This window comes from Dysidea avara, chromosome 8 (assembly GCF_963678975.1).
Source record: "Dysidea avara chromosome 8, odDysAvar1.4, whole genome shotgun sequence".
NCBI lineage: Eukaryota > Metazoa > Porifera > Demospongiae > Dictyoceratida > Dysideidae > Dysidea > Dysidea avara.
Window position 1 is genome coordinate 29,024,959 of NC_089279.1, and position 18,747 is coordinate 29,043,705.

Here is an 18,747-nt window from a genome sequence, read left to right on the forward strand (position 1 = left end):
AACTGATAGACAAGCTTTTAAATTTGCTAGGTTGTACAGAACCAACCTTCATTTCTAGTGTGATTGCGCAATCACACACTAAATGATGTAGGTTTATCGAAATATTCTTCGATATTTCAATAATTATCACAAAATATTGCCTTTTCAATAAATATCGAAATCTGCTAAAGCAGTATCGAAAATTGATACGATAACGAATTTTTCGATATATCGTACACCACTAATTATCGTGTTGCTGGTGTGTTAAGACTTTCATAGCCTTTCAAACAGATTTTTAAGACCTCACAACCATCTGCAAAGGTCATAACGACAAAAATCAACCTAAGGGGGGATCTTTCCTACTTAAAAATATTACAACAACTAACAAGAGAATCTGCTCTCCCCAACCACCTACAACTTAGCCTGTTTGTGCCCTTCCCCTTGTCAGCTCCTGTATTCGTCCCTGTTCAAAGGGCAAAGTTTTCAAGGTTGAGCAATGCTGCTATGTTGTACACCGTATAGTAGCTGTAATATTTGTTTACTGTTGAACTTGTGCCACTCGTGAAGTGAAGCGCTAGAAGTGTATCTATGTGTATTCGTAATAGTATGTTCCTTGTTGAATGTAATCATGTTTGTCAGCTCAGAATTTTGTCTCACTTTTATCAATATCAAATACTGTGAAGTACTTTATGTGTTGTACATATAGGAGGGCGTTACTTCAATACAAATGTTGTACAAGGTTTGATCATACAGTATGATAGTGCTGTATAGGAATTTTCTATTACCTGTCTGCCTAACTGATGTACTCAGTCAATCGTAGCAGAAAAGTGGCTACAACTATGGTGGTATTTCTTTCACAGAAACACTTTGAATTCACTTGCTACTTCATTTCTTTGTCTGCTTCTCTCAGAATTTTCTGAGGCATTTAGAACGAGCTGACTGAGGTATTTAGAGCCCCGTTGTGGGCTTGGCTACCCACAATCAATTACCTCTGCGGCTTTGGTAATTAAGATTGTGGATGGAAATCAAGCCTTGCCCACATTCTCTTCGGGTCTCAAATAGTATAGAAACATTGTTGACTTGTTCTTAACAAGGAGCAACAGTAAACACTGGCTTCCATATCAGTATTCTTCTTTCCCTCCTAGCCACATCCAATGAAGGAAGACAATGATGATAGTGACAGCAGTGTGGAGAGTAGCTACTCTGGACTGGAGTCTGAACCAGAAACTAGTGGTAGTAGTGACCTAGAGGAGAACAATGATGTTGGGAAAACAGTGAGTCATTGTGTACTGTGGTAGTTGTATATAGCTTACTAGTATATTAAAAATTATAAATTTAAAAATGAAGCAGGAATCCAAGCGGTAAAAAGTAGTGAAAAAAACGATAAATGATAGTAGCTATTACAGTAGCTCGGTGGGAAATCCCTACTTTGGCATGGTATAGCAATTATTTTGTGTCCAATGCCAAAGTAGGGATTTCCCACCAAGCTATGCTGTAATAGCTACTATCGTTTATCTCTTGTTTCACTACTTTTTACCGCTTGGATTCCTACTTCATTTTTAAATTTATAATTTTTAATACACTAGTTTCTTTAATTTTTGTTAAAGGATACAGCTAGCTATAAACATGTGACTGTTCTATTAGGGTGACTGCTGTATTAGAGTATCTCGAGTCAGTCTGCAAAGATGTACGCTTGCCCCAAACGGGGCATGCGTGGTCATCATGATTCGATCGATTATTAGAGTCAGCCTTCCAACTTGAAGGTGTGTGGTCACTGACTAGCTATTCCGTCACCTAGCGTAAACGGGGTGTGTCATTGTGGTTTCGATCGATAGATCGATAATGCGTAGAATAAAGAATGGGTGTGATTATTATATTATTTGATCTTGTGACCTATCGTGAAGATACAGGTAGCTATCTAGTACCAGTACCTCCATACAGTAGCATAGCATAGTCTAAGCGCCTTAAATAATCTTGTGGCATCTATTATGCTGCTTAAAGAAGGTGTTGATGCGGAAAATTAACGCCTCAATATGGTTTTGTTGTACGAAGAAGAAGACAAGCAGCCTGATTGAAGAATGAAAGAAGAGACAAGGCGCAGAGGACCTACACTTGTCGGAACCAATAGGCACATCCCACTGGTGAGTTTGTTATTGTGGCGTAAAATGGTGGCCATGTGCTGTTTCATTTGGCCTCTAGCCTTGCGACTGTGGTCAGTGAGTGAGGCAGTGAGGCTAAAATTCGAGTTTTGGCGATTTTTAAAAATTTTATATCCAACCACCTGTAAGTGTTTTGTTGCATTTGATGCTGTTTTATGTATTATATGGACTAGTACTATTCCGTAAAGGTGATTTTGGTCGCGTAAAATGTCTCTAGGGTGATTTTTATATGCAGAAGTTTGGGCAGCATGCAAAAGTTTCACTGCAATCCCTACTTAAACGGTACTACTGTACCATTTGATATATCCCATTGCAAATTGTCTTCAATCTGTTGTGTTTAAACATAGTACATGCAACATCAGAATTGTCCACCAATATTAGCATCTAAATCATAGTAACATTATAACAACCGTCATACTTGCTCAATTGCTGCACTCAAAATTTCCACCTGGTGAATAGAGACTAGGGCTGGGACGAAGTTTGAAATTTACTGTATCTGAACATTCACTAATAAAAATGTTTAAATATTTGAGCATTCACTAATTCTATATCCGGCCTCCTGTAAGTATTTTGTTGTATTAGTGCTGTATTTGATGTTAGATAGACTAGTATTATTCTGTAAAGATGATTTTCAATGATTTTAAAGGTGACAGTTGTAACGGTTTGCATCACTTTTGGGACGATCCCTACTTAAACAGTACTTCCATACTATTTGGTTTAAGTTCACACCTGTATATATGGCAACTATTTTGAGGTGTGGTTACTAAGGACAATTCGATGAGACCTATGCAAATCACCAGGAAGTCAACTGTGAATGGGATTTATTAATCGTTATTGTCACAGTTTTAAAATAAATGTGGTGCCCCATTCTAGTGAGTTGCAAGAACAGCTATTGGTGGTGGTGAAGAAAGCCTAGGCGTAGCAGTATCAGACAAAACAAGAGTTAGAATTCAAGAACAGGACTTAGACAACTATAGGAATGAGCAGCTGAAATCAGTGTATAGGTGATCATAGAATAATTTTAAAGTAATTTAGAAGAATTCACACTGGGTTATGCATACTGGGAAAACCAACTATGTGTGACAAATTCTACTCTAATAGTGCAGTCACCTTTTTGGAACATTCAGTAAGTACCAAGTCATCATGTAGACAGTTTGATTAAGTGGCCACATAGAGAGTTCAGCTACAAACCAGTCATCCTATGGTGAGCTTAACTAACTACCTTACAAGTCACCATGTAAACAGATCAGCTTCACCATATATTACAAAATATATTTCTTCTCCACTTTTTCTGTTTGTAATTGCACTATAAAGCAGCAAATAAAACAACAATAGTAGAGGTGATACAAGTATTGATTAGAGTTGTGGTATATACCAGCATCATGTTTACGATGATAAACAAAATGTAGCAGTCTAAGGTATGTACGTACGAATATCACCTGAGGTACGTATGTACAAGTGTAATGGCGGATGAAAATGTAACGGTCCAAGGTATGGAGTGTCACGTCATGTAAACGGATACCTACTATCAATCTAGTATGGATATTGGTGCCATGTGGCAACTGATATAACTAATGTGGACAAGGGATGAGGAAGCACGAGAACAGTGGCTAAGAAGATGGAGAGAGTGTGATCGAATAAGAGAAACGCCTTAACAAGGAATAATATAAACAGTTATATAGGCCGGATTTTGACATCAATTGTCTGGTGTCAACAAGCGCCACCAGCGTAACTTGAATCTCAGGTATGGGTAAAGCACTTTGGTAAGTTGCTTGAAGGTCTTCTCAAGTATTTGCAAAAGGGACTTAAGCACAAACACAAATACTTTAATAAAGTAAATGCTTCAATTACAAAATGAAGCACTATAAAAGTGCTAGATGTAATTTCTTAATTACTTGAAATTGGATAGCAATGTGCATCAACAGAATTTTGAGCTTATAGAGATCAAATGTACCATCTTGGCCTGAAGACTTTCCATTCACACTAAACAATTGCTCTACAGAAGCTGATGATGCGTAAACTCTTGTGCTTTATTTGTATTTACTTAGACGTTTGCTCCAACACTTTATTGGACAATTTTTCTTCTTTCTCCATAGGGTTTTCTATAACTCTGATGTGGTCACTTGTGCCCAGCTGTTTGTCTCCGTTGATGTAACTCTGGTCGATTCCAATATTGTCTTGTGGCAGTGTTTAATTATGTACATGTGGCCTTTAAAAAAGCCATCCAAACAATCAGAAAGTCAAATTGACTTACACTGTAGTACAGAAAGTGACATTTTCTCTGCCATTAGCTCTAAATAGCTCTTTGTGAAATAATTCCAGCTTGTTATAATGCAATATGCCAATAAGCTAGAACTTCAGAAGAATTTTATGAACAAATAAACACACTAGCCATTTTTTAACCAGCTACTACAGCTATTTGAGCGGCTATCTAGTGAAATATGTGTGGGGCTTTATTGTATATGGTGTTAATATAGGCCACATCATCCTAGGCAGCCAACCATAGCTAAAGCCAGTGGCATTAAAACTTTTCATGTTGCTCTATAAATCAACAACCCATTTATCAGGTCAAGCTGGCTAACTGCATCACATTTCAGTTCTGTTTTTTCGCAAGCGATCAGAAAAAAAAGTGTTACTAAAGGATATACTTCTAACTATTAAGCAGTTTCTGCTCAAGGGTGCTGTCTGGAATGTGCTGAGTGTATAGGTGAGCATGACACAATAATTCAATTGTGCAAGCATGTAATGTGTTGAGCATAAGATGCAATGATATTGTGCAAGTGTAGAATATGCTGAGTGTACATATGTGTATATGATACAACAAAAATTAAAAATTAACTTACAATGGTGTAATATGCTGTGTGTGCACATGTATGCATACAGTAAACAGTAAATACATCTCTTACACATGCTCCCCCTTCAGTAAGCTCACTCAAGCTTGTCGTGAATATCCATATCTATTTGGTGGTCACCATACACGCATAAGATATTGTCTGCTTGGTGAAGAACCTTGGGAAGTGTTGGTGTAGTGTTTTCTCCAGTGGCTCATGCAGTGGAACCCCTCTAAGACGGACACCATTGGGGAAATTAAATATGTCCTTTATATGGAGGTGTCCTTATTTATTTAAGGGGTTTTCTAACATTTTAAAATAATCAGTTATAATGCACAAGTGCATGGTGGAGCAAGATGGGTTATGGTACCATGTGAACCAGATATGATCAGCAACAGAAGTGATGTTATTGAACATGGGTTACTTATGGTGTGTGGCCTCTACTACACTGTCCAGACAATTAGGCACCACAAAATTTTATACATGCTACCATAAAGACTTGTCCGGATTACTCCGTATTTGATTAGTTATCAAGATGGTTGGCTATACAGATTATGTACTTTATCCTGTAGTGCAGTTTATTCTTAAAGTGCACCAGCTACTATTTTCAGAAGACCTGGGTGAGAACATTGACAGCAGTACTTGTACATACATTCATATGGCTTCTCATAACTAAAGCGCTTTGTCCTGCACTTTGTAGAATAGGCAATATGGAGATGACAGTGTTCTGCGCTAAATGATGTAGTTTGATTGATTGTTGTAACTGGCAATGGGCCTTTGTTAATTGTGTCCGCGATTAGTGAGGTGTTATACTGTAGTGCTTGCCATATCTGGGAATCGTGCAGTGTCCGGTTTACGGAATAGAGAGGTGTCTGCTGTTGAGGGGGCATTAATATACACAGGTATTGGAAGTTGCATTTGGGACTTCATTAATTGTCCGTTATAAAGAGGCTGTCCGCCATTCAGGGGTGGCCGTTAAGAGGGGTTCCACTATAATTTGTCCCTGCAAACTTTGATGTAATTACCCACTGGTATGAAACTACTGTAACTGCTTTCAATATGTAATGTCTTTTACATGATTTGTCAGGATGATGGACCAACATGTGGTGTGGTCATAGTGTCAAGTTTTTTCAATCATGTTAGTCGTTGTGACTGGTCGAAAAATGACAGGTGACGAGCTGTTATTATGATCTCTGCTACTGCGCCAGCACATTAAATTACTATACCCTGTGTTGTCTAGCCAGTTGCCGCATATACCACTCTCCCAATCTCAGAAATACCCATAACCAAGAAAGGTCTGTTATTACGCTGACTTAAAAATGCAAGTGCTGTTGTTATTGAGTGCTATGCGGCTTAGTGGGCAGAGTACGAAGAATATCCATGGTAATGTCTCCATATGGTAATTGGCATAGTAAATGGACAGCAGAGGTGCCTAGATAGTGGAGATCTGGATAGGAAGGTCCACTGTATATTTTAGTATACAATGTGAAATGCTCTAATACAACATTCAACTAGAGCATTGGATTGTTGCATTTGCCCCTTTAGATTGTCCTAGAAAGCACGTAGCTCATAGTCTATTGAGGTTTGAAAAATGCAAAGAGAGAATCTAAAGGGTGATGTTAACCTGTTAGGTGGCTTCTACCTTGGTAATAAATGACACAATTTACAGCCTCATATATAGTTTGTGTGGCCAAAGGAAGTAACCAACACTTTACCATCAGCTGCTAGATGCTGCATATCACTAGGAGCACATGCTTGGTGACCAACTAACAAGTACTTGTCCAGTGATGACCTCTAAACCACAATCATTAATATTACAATGTGTTACCATGCTCTCATGTTTGCTAATTAAATCATGCCTGTTTGTAAATGTTCCTTATGTGATATTATTAACCATCCTGGCATAATTGTTTTACTAACCATGTTCTAATAATTAAGGCACGTTCACTTCACATAGAGAGTGAACCCAAGTCACTAATATGTCTATTAAAAAATTAAAAACTGTTTCATTTGCATAAAAAAGGAGCATGCGTACATAAGTGAAGTGCATGAGTTTATTTATGTGTATTCACAGTGGTTCTGTGTGTAGTCACTAGTGCTGGGTGATATAACAAGATGCTGTGGTGTTTTTACCAAACTGGTGCAAAGGTACAGTAGACCCTCAGTTATCCGACCCTTGTTTATCTGAAATTGGAAATGGCTGTTCTATTAGAGTATTTGTATATAGGTGTATGTTCTATTGAAGTATTTCAACAGAGCTCTGTATATAAATGTATTGGCTTCAGTTATCCGAACAATTCACTTATCTGAACACTTTTACCATTACCTGAGACACATTGGGGTTTGGATAACTGAGAGTCCACTGTATACACTCTCTAATGCCATACCTGTTTCACTGCCCATACAAAAATCCTAATACCAGCAGTGAAAGTAATCACTGCTATCAGTGAAAAGTTGTAATTGCAATTTCATTGGCTAGAGTATGTAGTGCAGTTGCTTAGCAATGGTTGCTATGGCCCAAAAAGCTTATTACCTTAGAAATGGTCTCCATGGCAAAGGTTGCTAAGATTACCATGTTGATGATGGTTACTATTTTGATTTGATTCTCCATTTGAGCCATAGCAACCAGACCCTAACGACTGTTGCTTGACAACCAAAGTACAAGTATGGTATTAACTTGGAATAGCATGGGTAGTACTGAAATTTGGGATAAATACCACTCTTGTTGCATTGAAAATAAAAATTTCACTTGTCTGCCTCGTGAAATTTTACCCATTTTCTCAAAATACACTTCATGGCAGGTAGGGACTATGTGCAAAGTTTCATACTTTCTGCACAAAGTGCACAATCTGCTCATTTTTGCTAACTATGCTGCTCTACTAAGTTAGTCAGTTAGTCAGTCAGCATAAACATTTTTTTTTGAAATTCCTTAGAAACTTTTTGGAAGGGTTTGGTGGAGATATTTTGTGCCTGCCAAACTGTCGTGAAGGAAAGGTAACAAATGCTCATACATAACTTGAGTATCCTTGGGTATATTGCAACGAAACAAAAATTTTCAAACTCCTCTTGAGTAAGTGAATAAGATGATATTCAGGTTTTTATTGTTAGTCCCTTCTTTACTAAGGAAGAGGCGTTCAAAAAATTACGGAATTTTTTTAATAATATGCAAATATTTCACCCATTGTTTTCAATGCTTTATACTGGAAATTTAGGCTTGTGCTATTGTGTCAGGTTTTCGCAGATCCGGCCACATATGTATAGGCAGCAGAGCAAATAGTCAGGAGCTACGCAGCACATGTAAAATATCATACAGTATGTTAGTAATGTACATTAAGGATCATAAAGAACTGGGCTTTTCCAGCCAAAAATATCACCAGCTTCTACATCACGTCGAAGCAATTGTACATGATCGATTTTTCTTCACGAATTTCACCTTTTTATGCAGTAAAGAAAGGCAATAAAAGGACAAACTTACCCAGTAAATGATTTCCCTATCCATGGCAAACACGATGGTGAAACTTTCAGCCCGGTATGTCAATCCATTCGTAAGTTATAACCATTTTAGTAAGCGCCTGTAATTTATTTTTCCTGTACAAATTGATTTTTCTGTTGTTGCTACTTTGTAGGGCTGTAACTCTGAAAGTTATTGGCATGTGAGGCTGAAACTTTGCCAGAGGGTACACTTGGCTAAGTAGATTATCAGTATTTAATAAACAGGAATTCGAAAAGTGCACTACTGTGTCGGGCTTTCACAGATCCGGTCATATATTATCTGTTGTTGTTTGGTTCACTTGTTATTGTATCACTTGTTAGGGAGTTGTTGGTAGTGATGATCAATCATCTGATAGTAGTGATGAGTTGCCTTTGGATACCAGTGACCAGAGATCACATGATACATATGTAGATACTGACACCTCCGATGAAGAGGTATGTGTGTTCTATTAGAGTGTGATTAATTATTATGTAATACTGACATGGTACTGGTATGACCCAGAGGAGGTATGACACTGTTCATGTGTGCCATAGGGTTTATACAGAGAACCTAGGGTATTGCTAAGAACTATGTACCAATTGAAAGCTTGTCTTATGTTCAATTCAGTGCTGTAATCAACCCCATTTAATTTTGACTTCAGTATACATGATCAAATCTATTGGAAACTTTGTCACATGGTAAATATATGAAATGGAGGACAAGCAGCTGCTAGGGAGGAGAGCACTGCTGATAACAAAGTAAAGAGTAGCCTTATCATCCTTCAAAGTATATCAAGACATTACTTTTCATGATTTAAAAATCTCAAGTATGGAATTAATACGGATTCTTTCGGATGGTGCTTATTTCATGTCGTACCTCCTCAGGGTATAACCTAATTGGTTTGTACTAACATTCATTCACTCAGTGGACCTTAGTAATGATGTCAATTTTTGACTAAAATATGGCCTCAATTATGAGGTGGTCTTATTAATGAGGTCATCTCATGAAGTACATCTTAGTTATGTTTGGAACCTACTTGACATGTTCACTATAATGAGGTGGTCTTGTTATGAAAGAGGCGGTTGCTAGGCAATATTTCACTATGGTGGTAAAATAGAACTACATTTGTTGTAAGCAGACATATTCTGTATGTCATTGTACGTGTACAGGATGCTCGTAACACAGTGGGTAATATACCAGTCAGCTGGTATGATGACTATCCACATATTGGATATGATCTTGATGGGAGAAAGATAATGAAACCAGCTAAGGGAGATGAGGTAGGTCACATGTTGTATTCATATCTGATGTACACATAATATCATTGATTAACAAAATTTAATAGTAAATGTCAGTACATTTCATTTACACTCTTCAATTAACAAATATCGTATAGTGGGAAATTTCTGAAGGAGGATATCTTTGTGAAATGGCTCCAATCTACGAAAAAATTTTCCCCTTTGAAATATGCAGCTCAGTCAAAATGGCATGGTGTGTATGTACGTACATTGTTTAATGCATAAATGATCCTGAAGAAGTGAAATATTTTCCTCTAATATAATGGCAAGAGTTCATAATATTTGTATGGGCTCTGTGCCTCCTTGAAGAAATATTATGAACTCTTTATAACGGTCATCCGCAAAATATTTCCCCCTCAAAAATATTCCGCTATACGATAAAATTAATATCGAATTTTGAACTGAAATTTGGTCCTTTAAAGTCATTATGTTCTGTTTTGTATGTTTAGTTGGACAAATTTTTAGCAAAAATGGATGATCCAAATTATTGGTAAGTTTAAAGTTGTTTCAAAAACTGGAGATTTATTACACTTATTGTTAGGCGTACCATTGAAGACAAGTACACTGGAAAGAACCTGGTGATTAATGATGAAGAACTGGACATCATCCAGAAGATACAACAGAGAGAATTTCCAGATACCTCTGTTGACCATTATCCAGTAAGACCACACTGAATTACAATGTGTTCCTATTTAACACCCACCATTAGCCACAAATTAATTTCTTCACGTATGAAACAATGGACCAACCTCTTCAAGGAGGAACAGAGCCTAAGAGACGTTTTGTACCATCAAAATGGGAGGCCAAAAAGGTTTGAGTATTTGGTATCCTGAACAAGTGGTTGATTTTATTTGTTGTCTAGGTGATGAAGATAGTCCATGCCATTAGGATGGGATGGATTAAGCCTTCAGGGAAGAAAGAACCAGAGAAACCAAATTATTACCTGATGTGGAATGAGACAGATGATGCTAGCAAAGATAAAAAGTATCGCATGCATATCCCTGCTCCAAGAATGAAGCTACCAGGTGAGTGTCTTTCAGAAAAGCAGTGTACATGCTTAGTTTAAGGCACTGTCTTTGTCTGTTAGTAGTGTGTATGTACTAGCTAGAAATTTGACTGTCTGTTTAATGATTTGAGATTTGTCTACTCAGTCACCATGAGATACAGTGAAAAGACTACAGTACAAAGACGCTTATGATGCCCTGATAATCAGTACATTATCTTGTCCATAGTAGTATTTGTAATAGCGTTTGTCCCTGACATCAAAATACTTCACCAGCTAGTGAGGGCAACTTCATCACAGTTCCATGACTCCCAGAATTAATGGACACTAATGTGTAATGTTCCGCCAATAATCTGATTGGTATAGAATTGGAGCTGATACTAGCTGTTACAAATAGTATTCTTTTTCACTTCTTGTACTGTCCTAGCTGATACAGATTAAATGCCACTCATACTGATTATCATTACTATGTTAACAAAATTTGAGGTACAGTAAGCTGGAAATGAAATTGAGATGAGCATAAAAAGCATAACACCTTGCATAAAATGATTTGGGTACTCTAATAGAACAGTCACACATAGCTAGCTACAGTAACTCTAGTACAAATACACACAGTATCTATTATACGTGAAGCTGAAAAGCCATCTGTCTGACTGTCATGCATTTCTTGGTAATGTTTGCCTGTCACAGTCATTAACTGTATCCTGCAAAACAGTTTTCTGTGGACCTTTCACCACATGTACTCTGTTGCTATGGTGACCATTGTTGCTAATTTGTTTAGTGACTACTCACTTACTTAGCATTTTTTCAAGTTTCCTACAGTATACAGAACAGCTATACATGAGCTACAGTAGAAAACATCACTTTATTATGATACTTCTACAGGTCATGATGAGTCATACAATCCACCACCTGAATATCTACCCACTGATGAGGAGGTGTGTCACTTGTTTGAAGTGTTTGCATGTGTACTAGGACTACCTGACTCCACATCATAATATTTGTTCAATATAAATAGAAAAAAGGTTCTAAAGACTAGATGATATCTACTGTATGAGAACAGCAGGGTCACTGACGGGAGGGGGGGGCAACTGGGGCTTTGTTTTCCTGGGCCCCACCCTGTAAGGGGGCCCAAGGGGTCCTCATGCAGTAGTACATAGCTGCCCCATAGCTACATTATACAGTAAAATGAACATACAACAGTGTAAATCTTTCCTGTCTGGTAGCTCGTTGGCTAAGCTTGAATGTTCTTGTAATGTTATTTTATCTGTTTTTCCTTATTGAAAATAAGGGCCCCATATTTCTAAATTATCTTGGCAGCCCTGGAGAACAGTGAGCTTTAACTCCTTGCAAAGAATTTTCTCAACTCATGTTTGTTGTATTTTCATTGATCTGTAGAGAAAACAGTGGGAAGAAGAGGATCCTCAAGATCGAGAAAGAAACTTCCTACCACAAAAGTACACACTGGTACACACATTGTAACTATATGTGTGACTGTTCTCCCAACAGGTTTGCTAGTCTTCGTGAGGTACCAGCTTATCCTCGCTTCATACAGGAGAGCTTTGAACGTTGTCTAGACCTTTACTTGTGTCCCAGACAAAGACGAATGAAAGTGAGAGGAACAGTTGGTAGTTATGACTCCTAAAATACTTTTCTACTGTCTCAGGTTCACATTGATGATCCAGATATCTTGCTGCCCAAACTTCCTAAGCCGAAGGATTTGCAACCATTTCCAGCAAATGAGTCAATTGTAAGTGTCTACTGTACACTATGAATACTGGCTGTTGGTTGTATAACAATTAGACAAGTTTAATGTTGTACTCCCTGAATAATGTTTAGCTGCCAGAAGGTTTATGTAGAGAGTTTAACAGGTTTACAAAATAATGTACCGTTAATTGTGTAAGTGGTAGGGAGTCAAGTTCGATTTTATGAGTCAGTCATAAAGCATACAAAAGTGTTTATTGTGATCATCTTTCTGAAGTGTTGCTGAGAAGCTAGGTGTGCAAGCAGGTAATTGCTTATGGAGAAGATAGTTGAGTACTTGAGAGATTACTAGCCAAATTATTGGGTGACCCATGGCCCTCCTGTCTCCCTTTCATTGTGTCATTGGTACAGTGGGACCTCCATTCTCCTAATACCTGTGTGCCACTATATAGCTCAAATACAATAAGTGAACTTTTTGGAATTACTGAAGCCCATTGTGACTCCACTCTAATAGAACATGCTGTACAACAGTTGAAATACTCTAATAGAACAGTCACTTTCACTGTTTGGACAATTAAGGGTTTGATACTCAAATAATGATCCTAGTGTAATATATGATTGTTATTATTACAGGTCTATACTGGTCATACTGGTATGGTGAGGTGTATTAGTGTTGAACCATTGGGACAATGGCTTACATCAGGTGAGAAACTTCTATTACTTGTACTTGAGAATAATGATGTGATAAATGTCAGTTTATGTATATGGTAGATCAATATATTTTGATGGTTTATTTCATTTCTGAATGCTGATGCAGAAAAAGTAGAACCATCCAAACCTGGTTTAGGCTTAGGCTTATTCATGTAGTTCAGGCACCAATGGACATTCTTAAATCAATTATGTTGTTGTGTATAAAGTTCTTTCAACATCAACAACCTTCTTCATGTGTCTAGGATCAAGTGACCACACCCTCAAGTTATGGGAGGTGGCTACAGGAAGGTGTGTGAAGACTGTGTCACTACCTGTTGTACCGGACTGTGTGGCATTCTGTCCCAACCAAGAGCTCACGTTGATAGCTGTGACTGTGTAAGTGATGTGTGTGTCTGTGTCTGTGCGTGTGTGTGTGTGTTCATGTGTGCATACTGTGTGGACAATGATTTTGCTAAGGGTTTAATTTTGTGGAGAGACTGAATTTGAGAAAATTGTCGATTTATGCACTAAAGTCATTTAAAAACAGTAAAGAAAGATTGTCAGTTTTTTCGTCACCGCAATGTAAACAAATGTCTGTAACTCAGAGACCCTCCTTTGTATGGAGATGAAACAAGGATTTTTGAACTTCCTATAAACAGGTAAACACAATTGATGCCCGGCATTTATCCATTGGAGTGTCAATTCATCCACCAGTAAGGCAATAAAAACTTTCATAAATTCTGGAACTGATGTTAAGTCTCTGAGTTACAGACATTTGTTTACATTGCGGTGACGAAAAAACTGACGATCTTTCTTCACTGTTTTTAAATGAATTTGCATAAATCGACAAATTCATTGTTACTTACCCATAGAATTCATCTCTCTTTTCTTAAACACAGAAGCATAACTTGGGCAAAAACTCTATCTTGGTGTATTCACAAATTCATGGTATATGCAATGAGCCAAGCTGTACGTTGTTGTATCATTTAAGCTATGATGGTTTATGTAACCACCTGTAGATTATTTTTTCATGGCTACTGTAAATATTGATTTATTTACTTTTCCAGCTATCTAGTGCTGTTTTTCTCACACTGCTGAACTCTGTGTCTGTAGACAACAAAGAACCAATAAAATGAATTTTGAGAAACGTGTGGATATTGACGGTTCTATAAACTTAGGTCACATACTGTGTGCGATGCATTGCATTTCATTATATTATTATTACAACCATTCCTGCCACAATATATTATCATCTTGGCATGGGATGTGCTACAAGTTTGCTAGTACATGAAACTGGATGTGTATATAGTACTGTGTGTATATTTGTGTGTTGTATATGTGTATGTAGTGTAGATAATACCATGTATAGTATTGTTGTCTGATCCAGTGGACAGGAGGTGTGGCTTGTTAATCACACCCTGGGGGACAAGTTAGCAGTAGCTCACACCGACCAGTTGATCATCAGTGTGATTAACTGTGATCATGGTGAGGAGTATGTCTGTCTGTGTGTGTGTTTGTCCATCATCTGTCTGTATGTGTGTGTGCCTTTATGTGTCCATGGATTTTAGCTTTTATCCCAACTGTCTATCAACACATTAGTTTACATTTGTCTGTAAATCTTGTGAATGTAGCAAGTGAACCAAGTCAGGTAACATGGAGTCACCACACTGAAGAAGACAAGGAAACATCTACTGACAGATCAAGACTGATCCTGTCCCTTCCTAAGGTATATACTTATCACCCCTTGATCATTCTGCTTTACCTGTTGTCATGTTCTTTACAGCCTGTCAAGCAGCTCACATGGCATGCTAAGGGTGACTACTTTGCTACAGTGATGCCTGAAGGTATAGCATTCGCTAAATCAATATAATAAGTGACCAGATTTTGCAAAAAAGATGTCTTCCACACACATCCAATTCTGTGAACTTGGAAGACCATAACTTAGTGTTCAAGAACAATACAAATCTGAAATTTTCTCCATCCGTTAATCTATGCTGGAGCTCACTACTGCCCAAATTTCAAGTTACAGTAGGGCCTCCATTATCTGAACACCTGTGTGCCAACTGAATCACAGAATTGTTCAGATAAGTGAATTTGTTTGGATAAATGAGGCCCATTGATTTATATACAGAGCTCTGTTGAACTACTCTAATAGAACATACACCTGTTGACAAAATATCCTAATAGAACAGTCACTGCTACTGTTCGGATAATCGAAGTTTGGATAATCGAGGTCCTACTGTAATAACTTTTTCCATGCTAAGTTATGGACTCATTAATTGGATGTGTGGAAGATTCCTTTTCACAAATCCAGTCACATTTTGTAAACAACTCCATAGTGTAGTAGTGATGTGAAGCCACCATCAGTGTTGGGCTGTTACTTTTAATAAAGTAATATATTACTTATTACTCACTGTGATGAAACAGGTTACAGTTATGTATTACTTCAGTTTAAAATTAACTAGTAATTATGTTATATTACATATTAACACAATGTATAAAGGTACTTTGTCAGGTAATAATATTATAGTAACCTGGTATGTAGCCCCGGTGAGCCCCAGCAATATTACGGTGAATTTTGCAATAGCGTGTTATTTAGAATAAATGTTTATCGTAATTTCAGGTACCTGTGTTATTGTTCATTGTATTCTTACTTGTTAGTAGTAAATACAATCGAGTTTGGCATCTACAATGATGCAAGTAGCTGGTACGTTAGTTTTTCATCATGTAATTATCATTGGAATTCAATTCAATTACACAAAACTATACATGTTGTGACATTATGTCCTACCCCCCTGTCTGCAATCCAAGCATACCAAAAGAAATGGTGCCACGCGCCCCAGTTATATCAATTATCGTCTGAAAGTTAAGTATCCATACGCTTCGTTGTCGGCTATGTTCAACCCTTTACACAGCAGTATGAATCAAGAACAGTGAAAAAATCAAGCCCATAGCCTTAGCCGTTATCAAGTTACGCTTGTGTGCAGGCATCAGTCAGTCAGTCAGTTACTTACTTACTTACTCAGTCAGTCAGTAGAAAATTTCGTTAAATAAATTATTTTTAAAATTCCGTAGCAACTTATTGAAAGCGTTTCGGGTCGATCTGAAAGCTTGTTTGGGCTTAGTTTTACCTAACCAATACTACCTCATTGTCGTCAGGGGAAATTGAGGCTGTTTTTTGGGTGATATTATTTCGTGGGCCACGCCTTCTCCTTTGTGGTCCCTACTATACAGTTACTATCGTACTGTATGATGGATAGTGCATTAATATTTGTTGGCTGGCTGACAGGATTATATTTGTTTTTCTTATCACTTAGTGGGTCACATTTGTTTTCTTGGCATTTAGGTGGAAACCATGCTGTGTATATTCACCAGTTGACAAAGAAGAGATCACAGGTGTGTTTGTATCTGTGTGTGTGTTTCATATCATTGTCCACCTTGTCTTGTATGTATGCACTCATGCATTGCACGCACACACTCACTCATTCACACACTCACTCACACACTCACTCACTCACGTGTACGCACGCACTCACTCACTCACTCACTCACTCACTAGTTTGCTTGCTCACTCACTCACTCACTCACTCACTCACTCACTTACTAACTCACTAGTTTGCTTGCTAGCTTGCTCACTCACTCACTCACTCACTCACTCACTCACTCACTCACTCACTCACTCACTCACTCACTCACTCACTCACTCACTCACTCACTCACTCACTCACTCACTCACTCACTTAATCATTCTTTCCTCTATTAGAATCCATTTCAGAAATCTAAAGGACTAGTACAGAAGGTTTTGTTTCATCCTACCAAGCCATTTTTATTTGTAGCAGTGAGTTAAGGCTGTTTTGTTTCATGTACTCATCAGTTTTGTTGTAGACACAAAAATACGTACGAATGTATGACTTGGTTAAACAAGAATTAGTTAAGAAATTAATGACTGGAGTTAAATGGATTTCTAGTATTGATGTTCATCCACAAGGTAAAATAGTGTGTAATGTGTGTGTACGTACAGGCGTATGTGACATGTGTTTATCTTTTTAGGCGACAATATCATAATAGGAAGTTATGATAAAAGATTATGCTGGTTTGATCTAGAATTATCTACGAAGCCTTATAAGGTGACAAGGTGAATTTCCTAACACACACCTCCTACGGTAGCGCATTATTATATAACTGCTGCCCTACAGACAACACAAACAAGCAGTCAGACAGGTATGCTACCACCGACGATATCCATTATTTGCTAGTGCTAGTGATGATGGCACTGCTATAGTCTCACATGGAATGGTCTACAGGTACACAGTAACTAACTAAATAACTAAGATGCTGGATTTTTATTTAAATTTCTTTTATGTATTGTTAATTTCAAAGTATTGTGGTGTTTTTAGTGTAGTTTCAATGAACTGCCACATGGCTATATGTGGCAGCTACCATTACTATACTAGCACTGTGTAGTACACTGTGAATGGCTAGCAAAGTTTTAGCTATGTGCACTCATTTTTCCACTCTGAATTTAGCAATACAGGACCCAAGGAAGTTTCGAGTACAATTGAACTTCTTGAGACCTGTGTATGATTTAATGATAACTTTGTTTCTCTCCTTGTAGCGACCTACTAAAGAATCCATTAATAGTTCCATTGAAAATTCTGAGGGGACATTCTGTGGTTGATAACTTTGGTAAGAACATTACATTAAATGAGCCTTCATGAGCATGAATGATGCTCACACAACCACACGCACGCACACACACACACACACACACACACACACACACACACACACACACACACACACACACACACACACACACACACACACACACACACACACACACACTCACTCACTCACTCACACTTGTACACATATATACAAGTACATACACAAACACACATGCATTTTTGTTTACCCGTTCGCACATGCACTACACACATGCGCTATATGGTTTATGTTTTGTTCACAGGTATACTTGACATCAGATTTCATCCAGTCCAGCCATGGTTGTTTACAGCAGGAGCTGACTCACTTATCAGATTGTACACATAATCTGCACATCCAGCCCCACCCCCATTTATGAAATCATGTTGTAATTGTCACCATTTTATACAATATTTTTAATACAATGATGTGTAAGACGAATAACTAATAACTAGATGGTGCTTAATTAATTGAGTACCCAGTCAATTGTTTTCGGATGTGTGAGTACAATGTGTAAAGCGTTTTCTGTTAAAAGAAGTTTCATCGTGTTGCAATAGTATTTTTATGTTTTACATTTTCACACATTGCAGAGCTCACATTGTATTGTGTCTATGGTTGCATGCCTGTATTATCTCTTGAAAGTAATTGTTTTGGTATTGTTGCAGTGCCTGACAACAGCAAGCACTGGGCATCTGCCTTGCATGGTCTTACTAGTACTCTTTACATTAGGAACATGTTATGATCACAGAGAACAGAATTCAAGGTGTTATCTCAAATGTGTGAATCGTGGAAGTACAAAGTACTAATACAAGCAATGACATATTTAGACTATTTTGCATGGTAGGGTAAGAAGGTCTCTAGAGTTATTTGCACTGTGCACCAACATTTTACAGTTGTAAAATGGCAG

The 18,747-nt window shown here is 37.7% G+C and overlaps 1 protein-coding gene across 1 annotated transcript in view; it reads left to right on the forward strand.

Annotated features, from left to right (window-relative positions):
* The window catches only part of LOC136262937 (ribosome biogenesis protein bop1-A-like), a 19,750-nt gene extending 1,475 nt beyond the window's left edge, over nt 1-18,275 (forward strand). Inside the window, exons 2-24 of the mRNA XM_066057357.1 lie at nt 1,125-1,253; nt 8,783-8,896; nt 9,611-9,721; nt 10,189-10,229; nt 10,281-10,398; nt 10,449-10,550; nt 10,602-10,764; nt 11,628-11,680; nt 12,141-12,199; nt 12,252-12,354; nt 12,409-12,492; nt 13,080-13,149; nt 13,400-13,532; nt 14,524-14,621; nt 14,768-14,862; nt 14,920-14,980; nt 16,483-16,532; nt 16,900-16,974; nt 17,022-17,124; nt 17,187-17,271; nt 17,333-17,440; nt 17,752-17,822; nt 18,106-18,275. Coding sequence (XP_065913429.1) covers nt 1,125-1,253; nt 8,783-8,896; nt 9,611-9,721; nt 10,189-10,229; nt 10,281-10,398; nt 10,449-10,550; nt 10,602-10,764; nt 11,628-11,680; nt 12,141-12,199; nt 12,252-12,354; nt 12,409-12,492; nt 13,080-13,149; nt 13,400-13,532; nt 14,524-14,621; nt 14,768-14,862; nt 14,920-14,980; nt 16,483-16,532; nt 16,900-16,974; nt 17,022-17,124; nt 17,187-17,271; nt 17,333-17,440; nt 17,752-17,822; nt 18,106-18,188 — 2,109 coding nt within the window. The 3' untranslated portion in view covers nt 18,189-18,275. The remainder of the gene's footprint in view (nt 1-1,124; nt 1,254-8,782; nt 8,897-9,610; nt 9,722-10,188; nt 10,230-10,280; nt 10,399-10,448; nt 10,551-10,601; nt 10,765-11,627; nt 11,681-12,140; nt 12,200-12,251; nt 12,355-12,408; nt 12,493-13,079; nt 13,150-13,399; nt 13,533-14,523; nt 14,622-14,767; nt 14,863-14,919; nt 14,981-16,482; nt 16,533-16,899; nt 16,975-17,021; nt 17,125-17,186; nt 17,272-17,332; nt 17,441-17,751; nt 17,823-18,105) is intronic.
* Nucleotides 18,276-18,747: the final 472 nt, after the last annotated feature.